General features: G+C 37.3%; 1 protein-coding gene across 3 annotated transcripts in view; it reads left to right on the forward strand.

Moving 5' to 3' along the window:
- The window catches only part of MGAT4D (MGAT4 family member D), a 46,430-nt gene that overhangs the window by 13,943 nt on the left and 20,174 nt on the right, over window positions 1-12,313 (forward strand). For all 3 annotated transcript variants that reach the window (XR_008449783.1, XM_054066125.1, XM_054066126.1), the window contains exons 3-7: window positions 3,168-3,308; window positions 5,452-5,585; window positions 7,639-7,685; window positions 9,812-9,925; window positions 11,154-11,229. Coding sequence is in view for 2 of the 3 variants with exons in the window: in XM_054066125.1 (XP_053922100.1) it covers window positions 3,168-3,308; window positions 5,452-5,585; window positions 7,639-7,685; window positions 9,812-9,925; window positions 11,154-11,229 (512 nt within the window). In the remaining variant the exon portion in view is untranslated. The remainder of the gene's footprint in view (window positions 1-3,167; window positions 3,309-5,451; window positions 5,586-7,638; window positions 7,686-9,811; window positions 9,926-11,153; window positions 11,230-12,313) is intronic.

The raw sequence follows: 12,313 nt of genomic DNA on the forward strand, positions 1-12,313 counted from the left end.
AGGTGTCTCTGCCCATGGCAGGGAGTGGGAACTAGATGATCTTTAAAGTCCCTTCCAAGCCAAACTATTCTATGATTCTATGGATTTGCTGCCCTTTATTTATTTATTTTCTTTATAGGGGGACACCAATGTGCAATTAAGTTTACTTAGCGGTCTGGCTTCTTCCCATTGTTTAATCACACTTCCTATTTATTTTATAATAAATTAGATTCTTGCCTTACAGCCTGTTGTACATCCCTGTCTATCTGTACGTTGGCTTGCATACAATAGATGAGACAGTTTGGTTTCGTTCCGTGAAAGGAATGATGTAGTAGTGCAGAATCTGCCTTCCTCCCAGATCCCAGTGGAAGAATTACTACCCTGGGGAGAGAAGGAAAATGACAAGGGGCATTTCTGTGCTGGAAGCATTCCACCACACAACCTGACTTCCAAAGGAGTCTGGATGCAACTGAAAAATACTTCTGTAGATACTTTCTTTGCATTCAGTACAGCAGGCTGGTATCACAATAAAATAGGGAATTTACCAGGACTATTAGTGGGGAAGAAGGAACAAGGTGCATTCCTGCTTTGTGTAGGCAGCTTCATGTCTTAACTTGTTCTTCCCTGTCTCTTTTTGTCTGTTCGTTAAATATTAATTCAGTGGGACTGTTCGGATGTGTATAAACAAATGCTTAAGTGTTGGCAGGTTTGTGGCCTTACAAGCTTTAAGATATAGACCATGTTGTCAGCCACCAGTAGCTCCACATACTGTGGACAAAGGTTTATTGTCTAATACATAACACAAATATATATGTACTGTTATATATTTAATATAACCATTTAGATCAGTATATAACAGTATTAGAAAAGAGTCGGTCCCCCTTCCCTCTGCCCTTCATTCTCATTGGAGCTAGCTGAATATCAGAAAGTATTAAAGCTGTCACTTCACAGGATTCAAAGCAGAAATTTCTTTAAAACACTGAGTAGTTTTCCTTTTATTTTTACCTACTATTCTGCCTCCCATGCCAGTCAAGTTTTACTCTACAAGAAAAATGAAAGGTTTATTACACGCAATAAAAAAGACTAAAGTCTCTTGTCCAACCCTTGATACGTGCTACTTCCAAATAAAAATGGGAAGTCCTTGAAAAGTTATGATGGATTAAAAATAAAAGTTGTTTTGCAGCAAAATTCCAATATACTTAATGGCAAAGCAGAGTGGGAGGAGTTGTGCGTCTCTTTCGTACCCAAATATCTGGATATATTTTTGTTCTTGTCATAGTTTTTTTAAAAAAACAACTCTCTTCTGTAGAGCAGAGAATCTGAGTCCTAATTTTCAGTGGGAATATCTTTTGGAAGTTGAAAATCTTCAAACAAATATTGCCCATTTCGTAAGCCTCTGTCTTCATTGATCGAAGCTGTGTGAATAAAGCTGATGGTGATCATTTGTAAGACCTGTTTTGAGCAACTTTGAATGATGGTAAATTTGGGGAGTTATCTTAGATGCATTTGTTAGGAAAAACAATTTCCCATCTAAGTCAATAAACATTCTGTTGCTTTGCTGACTCTGAAAATGTGAGTTCTTAAGGCTTCTATGGCTTGGAATGCTGCTAACGTGATTTTATTGGCTAAAATGAATTGAGATGGTGGTCTGATACCAGAGTGCCATAGCATCAGCCTCTTTGTAAAACTGATAAAGTGTTGGGAGGAGCCAACCACTAAAGTATAACTTATCTTAAATAAATTCACAGAAGCTTTATTTTTTCTTTCAGAGCAAAAAGACGTATAGTAGGGAATAGAAAAATTCAGTTACAGAGAATGACAGGCAAAATTCTGGTATGAGAGCTGTATTCTGTCAGGAAAGCAAAATATAAGCCTTTAGACAACTGGTAAATAAAGTTTAGAGTGATCTTCGGTTTTGTTTCCTAGCAGTTTTCTTAAATATTAGCAAGCAGTTGAATAGTAGAAAGACCGTTTGCTATTCCTGAAAAATAGTCTTCATTTTTATCCATTCAAATATCTTTTTTTTTTTAAATTATGTGGTGCATGTCATCTCTGCCCCATGGGTATCTTACATTAAGCACATTTTTTTTTGCAAGCTTCTAATTGATTTTATAATGATTTTAGAATTAAGCTGTTCAAGTTTTTATTAAATATGTTTTAAAGATTTTTATCACCACTGGAACATTCAGGAATGTTGAAATCAAGGAAGATAAATTAGTAAATAAATGATGTCTGGGTTTTATAGCGAGACGAGAGGAAATGGCCTCAGATTGCTTCAGGGGAGGTTTAGATTGGTTATTAGGAAAAATTTCTTTCCTGAAAGAACGGTGAAGCATTGGGGCAGGCTGCCCAGGGAGGTGGTAGAATCACCATCCCTGGAGATGTTCAAAAAACATGTAATATAGCACTGAAGGACATGATTTAGTAGGCATAGTGGTGTTGGGCTGACAGTTGGACTGGATGTTCTTAGAGATTTTTTTCCAACCTTAATGATTCTATGATTCTTATTTGAAAAAAAAAAATTATAAGGTCACATTTGAGGTATTTCAATATGAATAAGTACTCTAACTATTTGCATCTTTATTTTAAACTAGTGAAGTAAAAATAAGTGTTGCCTGTTTTTCTCTTAACTGCTACAGTCTTTTGTTTCTTGCATAATTTCTAAAGGCCTGGATCTGGTTGTCTTTTTTGCCATAAGACATTTTATAACCTGAGAACTTCTGTTTGAGCCCTGAAAACCACCATGTGTTACATTTTGGGGAAAGCACTAAAGCTTTAGTAATTAAGAAAGTTAATTCTCAGAATATGTGTTTCTCTTTGTTTAAAAAGTTGCCTGCCAGTTGTGGAAAAAAACAAACAAACAACTTTTTTCCCTGTTGCTTTTAAAATAACAGCTTCTTGTATTTTAAGGTGGCTCAATCCTGCAACTGTTTATGCACAGGGAAATGCAGGCGGAGTTCCCAGGACATTCAAGCATGGAGCTCTGCACCATCGCCAGGCCAGTAGGGTTGTACGGGGCAATTTAGTTTATATATGACATGTAATCACTTCTGAGGAATAGTTCTGATTGAATAATGTTGTGTGTGGTAGCCTGTTAGTATATCCAATTGAGGAAAACAGTTGAAACAATGATCTTCACTGATGGCTTTTTAATTTATGTGTATATGTGGATTTGTTGTTTCTTTAAGATGATATGAAGTGGAAAGAGTTAAACCTTACCAGAAAAATCCCCACACACCTTACAAACTTGTACTACTATCTACCTCACCTTCGAGAATATGAAGATGCCATTTTCCCAAATGTTATTTTCGGGCAACAGAGAACTGGAGGTAGGCAATAAAGTTTGGCTTATTTTTTCTATGTCTGTATTTTGCATTAAGTTCTAGTAACGAAGCATTCTCAAAGTTTACAGTGGATTTTCTCCCTAAAATTTATAATGTTGCCAAACTCAATACATTTTAACGGGATTGGCAAAAGCACTTTTACCGTACCCATCCCAAAATTAGTGTGAAAGAGGAAGACAATGAGAATTTATAATGTATTCAGTTTGCAAAAGGTATAAGGAAATGGAAAGGTGATGTGATTGTTTAAAGGATATTAATAAATCTCCAATGTAACTTTTTCATCCACATGAGAAATCAGGTGACACCTGCACAAATCGTAATTAATTCCAGTGAACTGTATTACAATTTATAAAGTTGCATCTTCTCTGAACTGTCACGTGATAGATAAAAAGAACATTCAAAAGCAGGACAAACAAGGAAATAGTCAGTTATTGGAGCATCTTGGCAGCCCCCACAGGGCAGGCTGAGAAAGCTGGACTTATTTAGCTGGGGAGACCTTATAGCAGCCTTCCAGGGGACCTACAGGAAAGCTGGAGAGGGGCTATTTATCAAGGGGTGCAGTGATAGGACAAGGGGTAACCGTTTTAAGCTGAAAGAGGGAAGATTTAGATTTGATGGTAGGAAGAAATTCTTTACTATGAGGGTGGTGAGGCACTGGCACGGGTTGCCCAGAGAAGCCACGGAAGCCGCATCCCTGGAGGTGTTCAAGGCCGGATTGGATGAGGCTTTGAGCAGCCTGATCCAGTGGGAGGTGTCCTTGCCTATGGCAGGGGAGTGAAACTAGGTGATCTTTAAAGATCCCTTCCAACACAACCCATTCTAGGATTATATGATTTTGCTGGGTTTTGCATTTTGTAGAAATTTTTACTTTTCTCTAGGGTGATTTTATATAAAGAAACATTGGCAGCGCTTTTGATTTAACTAAAATAACTACTTGGCCGTTCCCATGGCTATGGGTAACTTTCTACAATCTTCTCATTTGTGGGTGTAGTTTTAGCAGTGCAACCCTGTGCTGTAGTTCTCACTGGAGTGCCCATGGATCAATGCAAATCTGCAAAAGACATGGGGCTGTCAGCAAAATGATTTGCAAAAGTCCCTCAGAAAACCAGATACATTCATTGGCAATAGAGGAAAAAAAAAAAAAAAAAGAAGAAAAGTAATGAGTAATAAAAGAATGCTCTGTGTTTAATTTAATTTTAGTTTATTTGTACCTGTAAATCACAATAGCAAAACCGTAGTTTAACAAGTACAGGTTGACCTGCAGCATGTAAAGACAAACAAAACCCCAGTGGTTTAGCAGGTTGTATGCTGGGAAGGAACACCAGAACTTTGGAATTTTCAAGCTGACCTTGGCATGGATCATGAAATGTGGAGCAAGCCACTGGCTGCACAGAATCCTTTCTTTCAAAATCTACTGCTTCCTCACTGGCTTCACAAGGTTTTCGTGAATAGGAATCATCTGCAAGGACTAAGAATTCCACAGGTTTACTGAGTTATGTTAGGTCACTGATTTAGATAATGTCCGTGCCAATTGAAAACAAGGCATCCTACTTACTATCTAAGGGTGTAATACAGCACTGTCAGGCTATTAGTGGAGTCTTTGCCAGCTAGTTCCTTTCTTAATAAAGATAACATCTAAATTACTTTCTTCCTATTATTGATTATGTCAAAGACCTTGCTTCATGTCAATTTAACTCAAAGATTGTTGAATTGGATTCCTTTGAGAGAGACAGAGCTCACCTCTTGTGAGAACTGGCTCACGTACAGCAGTGCTGGTTTAACTCTTACTGCTCAGATCTTCAACTCCATACCAAGAGCTAGCACAAATGCAATGCCCATTTTTGAAATGCAACAGCAGGTATGTATGTATTTGCTAGAGGTAGTAATATCATAGAGTTCTCAAATGTTGACCATTTACACAGTGTAGACCTGGTTCTTATAACACAGACAAGTATCTCTAACCTAAACTTAGCTGGAGGTATCTTTCCTTCCAGGTAGTAAAGCTGTCACAGTGCTATAGGAATATTAACTGTCGCCAAGTCTCATGGTCACATCAAATCAAAATATAGTTTCAGTTTCCCTCTATCTGATTTAAAATTACATGGCTTATGGGCTTATTTCTTTGCAGTCTCACTGGTGATGGGTATTCCTACTGTGAAAAGGGAAAAACAACATTATCTGATGAATACATTGCATTCTCTCCTGTATGAAGTCTCTGAAGAGCAAAAGAATGATTGCCTAATAATCATCTTTGTAGCAGAGGTAAGTTTGCATGGAAGAGTGCAGTAGGACAATATGGAGATTTATGTCTTAGTACAATAGTATAGGAGCAGCTGCAAAATATTGTTGGCTAGGCCTCCGGGAGGGATTTCCTCAGGGCTGGAGGAGATAGTGCCTTGGTGTTCGTATATGGATAAAATCTAACTCAAATAACTGAAGAGTAGAAAGTCATATTACACTTACAAACGCAGTTGTCGCAGTCAGATTTTCAAATAAAACAGTATGAACTCATGATTTGTCTCTGAAAGTATTCTGCTTCAAGAATGAAAGGTAAATCCTCCGCTCAAAAGTTCCATAGAGTCTGGAAAAAAGTAAACCTCGTCTAAAAAAGGTTTAGGTTATTTTCTGCTGTTTTGTACCATATGTCTTGCGAAGTACCTTGACATGATGGATCATTGCCTTCTGCATATGTGTTGTGAAAGAGAAATATGTTTTCAGACATGAACAGTTCCATGTTTGGGAAGTAAACAGTGGTCAAGGCAAAATATTAGGGGTAAATGAATTTTTTTCTCGTTCCAAAATGTCTTGATTGTATTGGAAGAAAGTTACAGAAGGGAATTAGTTACTTGCAGTTAAAAAGATTGTGCTGTTATTCGCATTTATTCTTCATATTTCTTTGTCCTTTCATAAATAATATTAACTGTTCATGAACGTATGTATGAAATTTAAAGTTTGCTTTTTTAGTTCAATCATCATTTAGAGCAGCTTTTGCAGCTGTGATACTGTCAAACAGAACATAGTTCATTTTAAGTCTGGTCATGATTTCCACTTTTCTGCTTGGATCAAAATGATAAGTAGATTGGCCCAATTTTACTGGTAGTAGTTCCTCTTCAGCATAAATTTCAGGAGCTGACCTCAGTTTACAGTTGCTGTTTCCCAATGAAGAGCCCTGGCAGTGAAGACTTTTGCCTAGCTGCTGTTCAGCTAAACCTTCCATTACAGGGCTTCCAAGAGTTCTTTGTGTTTTTAAGGGTTAACTTCTGAATAGCACAGTTTCCCACCATGGACGGTCCTAACGCAGCAGTTGAAAACAGTAGTTTGGTTGTACTAATAGTCTGTTTCAGCCAATTTAGGATTAAACTGCCATTGTAAGAAACAGTTTCTCCCATCCCCAAAGTCACGTTCTTGCAGCTTCCATTTTTCAGCCATGCAGTAAATTAGAGCAGGTTGGTTGTGCTGATATCAGAGCTAATAAGAACACTTAATTATAAGAGAAGAGCAAGTGTGTTCACTGATCATAAATCCACACCTTCCATTTTCCCAGAAAGCTTCAGAAGATGAAGGTAGATGTTTACATCATATGTTATAATGTCAGAGTAACTTATTGACTGAAAGAGAATTGCCCAGTTATTGGTGTTTTTTTCTTATCATAGTTCTTTACTTACCACTTCATGTAGACGTTAGCTGGTAGAGATTATTTGCGTATTTAAAAATATCTAAACAGCTAGAACAAGTATTGTATTGCTTTGGAAATCACATCCATGCAACTTAGCACTCTTTAGTATAGTTAACAGATGTGTTCTGCACATTAAAACTGTTACTTTTTATGAAATGGCGGCAATGAATAAGTATGTCATCAAAATTCCAGATTAAGAGCTGTCAATTTGTTATATTAAGAAGAAACTCTAAGTAAAAATTTTAAGTATCTCTAGCTTTAGTATATTTTGCTTAGGTGGTTTCTCTCAATAGCCTCCAGCCTCTTTTGTGATTTTTGGATGATTAACCTGAAATGGCTCTTTTTACTGACAGTTATGACTGTGGTTTTCTGGCTTGGCCTCCTGCAGAAACCATGATAGAGCAAAACACAAAAATCATAGCTGGAAGTAATTTGAGTTCCTCTTTCAGCTACACTGAAAGTTCAGTTGGCTTGAAAACCCTTTACTGTTCTTTAGTAGAAATGCTGCTGTAACATATTGCTGTTGTCTGGAATGAAGACACCAAAAATGGAGTGTTTGCATATAAATATTCCCTATGAAATGTTACTTAATAAAAAAAATGGGTGATTTGTAATCACTCCCTCCCTTCTTTTCTTTAGGTGGATGTAGAATATGTCAACAGTGTTGCACAAAGTGTTAAAACCAGGTAAGTTCTATAGAGTGTAACAGCTTGTGAACAAATTTTATGCTTTTATGGAAGGAATTAGAGCATTTCAGCAGCAAAATACAACTCTATCAGACTGAAATGGAACTGCAAAGAAATGAGGCAAAGGTGCACTCTTAGTATGTGTATCTCAACACAGTGAAATTCAGAACAGGAGCATGAATATCAGTTTGGTTTCCTTTTCTTACTTCATAAACAGGCTTTAACTAATCAGGCAAGGTCTCAGCCTAAACCTTTGATAAATATTTACTTGAACCTAAGTCTTTTTGCCATGGAACTAATGATGCAGTTCAAGGCACCTGAGGTTGCATGTCTTAGGTCCCCACTGACTTCACAGCCCTGCAATGTATTTTGATGTCTGTCGTGTTTGCTAGGTGTCTTTGTTTCCTTGTTTGCCTCTTTTTCATGGAGGCAATGGACTTTGGACAGCAATGGGATTCTATTTATAATGTTAAATACTATTATACAATGGGTAACATGAGATGGGTATTCTTTGCTGTGCAAATTAATGTAAGAGTTATCAAATGAAGGCTTGGTTCCCACTGCAGTTTTGCTTGCTCTAATCGTTCTTTCCCATAGATGTTTATGGTGTCATGTACACATTAAAAACCTTAGAGCAGCTTGAGAAGAGCAACTACTGAATTAAAATGTTTGAGCAAAAAAATACACTCATTGGTAGATTTATTTTGTCTTACAAAAGCTGCTTACTAAAAAATGGTATAGTGTCACTAACAGTCACAAAACGGATAAGGCTAAAGGCCCTGAAGCACACTTGACTGATGGAAGCAAGAGATGAAATCTGCATTGTGCTGCAGACTGGTGTTGCTGGTTCCTTTGCACAAACTTATTCATGAATTGGCTACTCTGATAGAACCCTGATCTGGCCAGTATTTGAAGTGAAACAGCCTTTCCCTCTATCCTTCTTTAAAATAACTACAAGAGAGTTCTCAATCTTTGTATCAATGTTTCATTAGAATCATAAAATCATTTAAGTTGGAAAAGACTTTTAAGATCATCGAGCCCAACCATTGACCTAGCACTGCCAAGTCCACCACTGAACTGTGTCCCTAACCACCGCATCTACACGTCTTTTAAATCCCTCCAGGGATGGTGACTTCACCACGTCCCCAGGCAGCCTGTTCCAATGCTTGACAACTCTTTCAGTGAAGAATTTTTTCCTAATAGCCAATCTAAACATTCTCTGGCACAACTTGGGGCCATTTCATCTTACTCTCTCGCATTTTACTTGGGAAAAGAGACCAACACCTGCCCACCCTACGCATGTAGATAATTTTTATGATTTCTTTACCATTCTTGAAAAAAATATTTCAGAGTAGGTGCTTTTCAGTCTTACACGGTAAGACTGAGAGTCTTTTTCATCAGCATGCTTGTACTGTGATGTGTTTAATTTTTAATATTAGCTTTTTTCATTAATCACAGGAAATGGAAAATTCAGTCCTGAAAGCTCCTATTTCAGTGATTCTATGCCTATCAAAAACTGAAGAATATGGTTTTGTTTTACTTACTTTTATTTTTTACATATTCTAGAGGAAGAGTGAGATTTGACCTCCAGGCTTGGCTCCCAACGTTGTTTACACATTTTTTCAATGACTTTTTAAATGGAAAATTTAATCCTCAGAGCTGAGGCTAGACCCATACTCTGCGTACCATCACCACCCCACTCCAGGACAGTAGCATTTTGGCTAGAATGTAGAATTCAAGTTAGAGCAAGTGTAAGAAATCTAGGAGCTCTCGCGCAAGGCAGAACAGTTGTATGTAGCTCTTAAATAGTGGATTTGGTTGTGAATTACTTTGGCAACCATCTCAGGATTACAAGTAAGCATCTATAGATGCAGGAAGGGCAGAATTTCTGAGACATGCTTCTCTTCAGTGTTTTCTGAGGTTTTGAGTTACTGTCCTGCCTGTACTGATGGTTGTCGAAGACCCCTTCTTGGTTCTTAATTTACAGTCTAAGTGACTTAGTTTCTTTGCTAGTGTTGTGAATTCCACTTGTGGAGGAGCAAAGGTAACTCTGCGGAGTGATTTTTCCATAGATGTCCTCAAAACTTGTTTTGAGGAATGGAGACTCACTGAGATTCTCTCCACAGCTTCCCCAGAGAAATCCAGTCTGGAATGCTAGAGGTTATTTCTCCTCCTGCTTCTTATTACCCAGATCTTTCCAACCTGAAGAAAAGATTTGGGGATTCAGAGGACAGGGTAAGGTAAGAGCCGTATAAAACCTAAGAGCTTTGGCAAAAAGTATAAAATGGAAAATTCTGCAAACATCAGCAGTGTTTGAGCTGCTAATGTTTTTGTATTTCAGAGATAATGGACCTCAAGTGTATGGGTTTTTTAAAAAAAAAAAAATTATTACACCAGGAGATCTTGAGAAAAGCTATGCTGCACCATCAGCTTCAGGGTTAGAGCCAGGGCTTCTCCTTTTGGTGTTGACTAAGCATCCCAAAAGCTTTAAACCAGATGAATAATGCCAAGAGGCAGTAGGCTAGATGATCTGGTCAGAAAGGAAAACACAGGAAAATCTTCTATGTGACAGATAAAGGAGAGGCTCTGTAAACACACAAAGGAAACCCCATGTGGCCCCTTAGCTAGCTAGTAACAACTACCGTGTGTCTAATTGTAGTATTGTTAATAATATATCCTAACTGGTGATTTCATTCACTCACGTGCCCCAAATTGCCTGAGACAGAAATTATAACCTAACAAAATTGATTTATTGGAGGAGAGTAATTTTCTTTCAATCAACAATAACTCATTTACCAGAAGCTACCCCAACCATGCAGCAAGAGCTGCAGTTCTGACAGTTTACGTTGGAGGAAATCAGCAAGTGTATGTACACCGGGTTTATAGATAGACCTCATAACTTTAAGAGCACAAACATGTTTATGCTCTTATACTTAAGTTTCAGTTATGATTAGATTGGAATTGGATAAATTTTTATGTACTGGTAAGTTGTTCTCTAATCTTCTAGCATGGATTATCAAACAGTTTCATCCTCTGGTAAAATCAGACAATGTAGAGAAAAATATGTTTACATTTAAACTTGAAAATGAAGTTTTTCAACCTGCTTTTGTGCTGTTATTTTTGATCTTTAAATAACTGTTGTGTGCTCATCTCTACTGTTCATAACATAATGAGTAGAAACTTAAAGTCATTTGACATGAATATGCTTGTTACACATTTTGTTTCAGGCTGTATTGATACAGATAAAAAATATTGTGCTTAGTTAATGTAAACTTTTACAGGAAAGTAACTTATTTATAAGTATTTACACTGAGGAATTTTTTATTCACTTAACGATGACTTAGAATATTCAATCTTACAGTTTTACTGTACAGAAAAAACTGCAGAGCACTAGAAAGCTTTTAATATAGAAAACAACTCTTACAACCTCCCTAAAAGAACTTATTGGAATTTGCTCCTTATGTTTAGGTGGAGAACTAAACAGAATTTGGATTACAGCTTTTTAATGCTATATGCCCAACCCAAGGGAACATTTTATTTACAGGTATGTTCCGATCATCATTAAGTAGCTGCAATACATTATTAGCTCTGAAAATTTTACTTTGTTTCAAAGGCTTCAATAGAAACAGCAATCTGTTGTAATTTTTTGTGTATTTTGCCTGTGCTCTTTACAACATCCACATATTTCTGTGTACGTACATCCTGCAGCCAGGTATTGTTTGATTAAATCTGTCTGTACCTTCCTGTCATTTACGAGTTTGAATAACAAGATTACTGAAGCATGAAACTCTTACTTGATTAGGTTAAGAAAGTCAGAGCTTAATGAGTTGTCAGTTGGTGCAGTAAGACAGAATAGTGGTGGTAGGTTGAGGTTATAGCCCAGATCACAAGGAATAAAAAAATCCCTTATTAAAGGACTTTTCCAGGTAGGGTAACATACCAGTGACACTAGAGACAAGGGTGTACTGCAAGTTGGTATAGACCCAAAATTCTGCAGAAGATTTAGAGTGTTAGACTTTAAGAATATCTCCGTTCAGGCTTAGATTTGGTAATCATTCTAGATTTGTGCTAACTTGCACTCCATAAATGCAATAATCGGCCAGCATTTATCATGACTGTTCAATAGTGGAACAGATCCATAGAATTTCACATAGCTCATGAATGTCAAAGATTTTTTTAAAAAGCTCAGAACAGCATTTTACTTAGTTCTTGGTTTTCCTGGGTCTTCCTGCTCAAACAGGCCTCGGACTCTGACTCACATAAGTACATCACGAGATAATCCCAGAAATGGAAGAGAATACCGCAAAGCAGCCAACTTGTGCAATCCCTGTCAGCCTTTAACACAAATGCATTTGAGCTGGACCACCCAAGAATCCATGCTCCATTCTCAAAATTGGCATGTGCACTCAGAAGGCAGATGGACAATGAGAAAAGTTGTCTACCAAACAGTTTAGGTTTACTGTAAAATTAGGTACTTTCCCATGAGTTTTGTACATTTTTAAGAACGCTACCCAAATTTACTAAATGCAGTAGAACATTGAGGCAAGGGAAACCTGGTGAAGGCAAATGTTAAGCAAGCTGCCAGACACTTGATATCCCTTTCTGTTATAAAAGTCTCTGAGCATTCA

Source organism: Cuculus canorus, chromosome 4 (genome assembly GCF_017976375.1).
Source record: "Cuculus canorus isolate bCucCan1 chromosome 4, bCucCan1.pri, whole genome shotgun sequence".
NCBI lineage: Eukaryota > Metazoa > Chordata > Aves > Cuculiformes > Cuculidae > Cuculus > Cuculus canorus.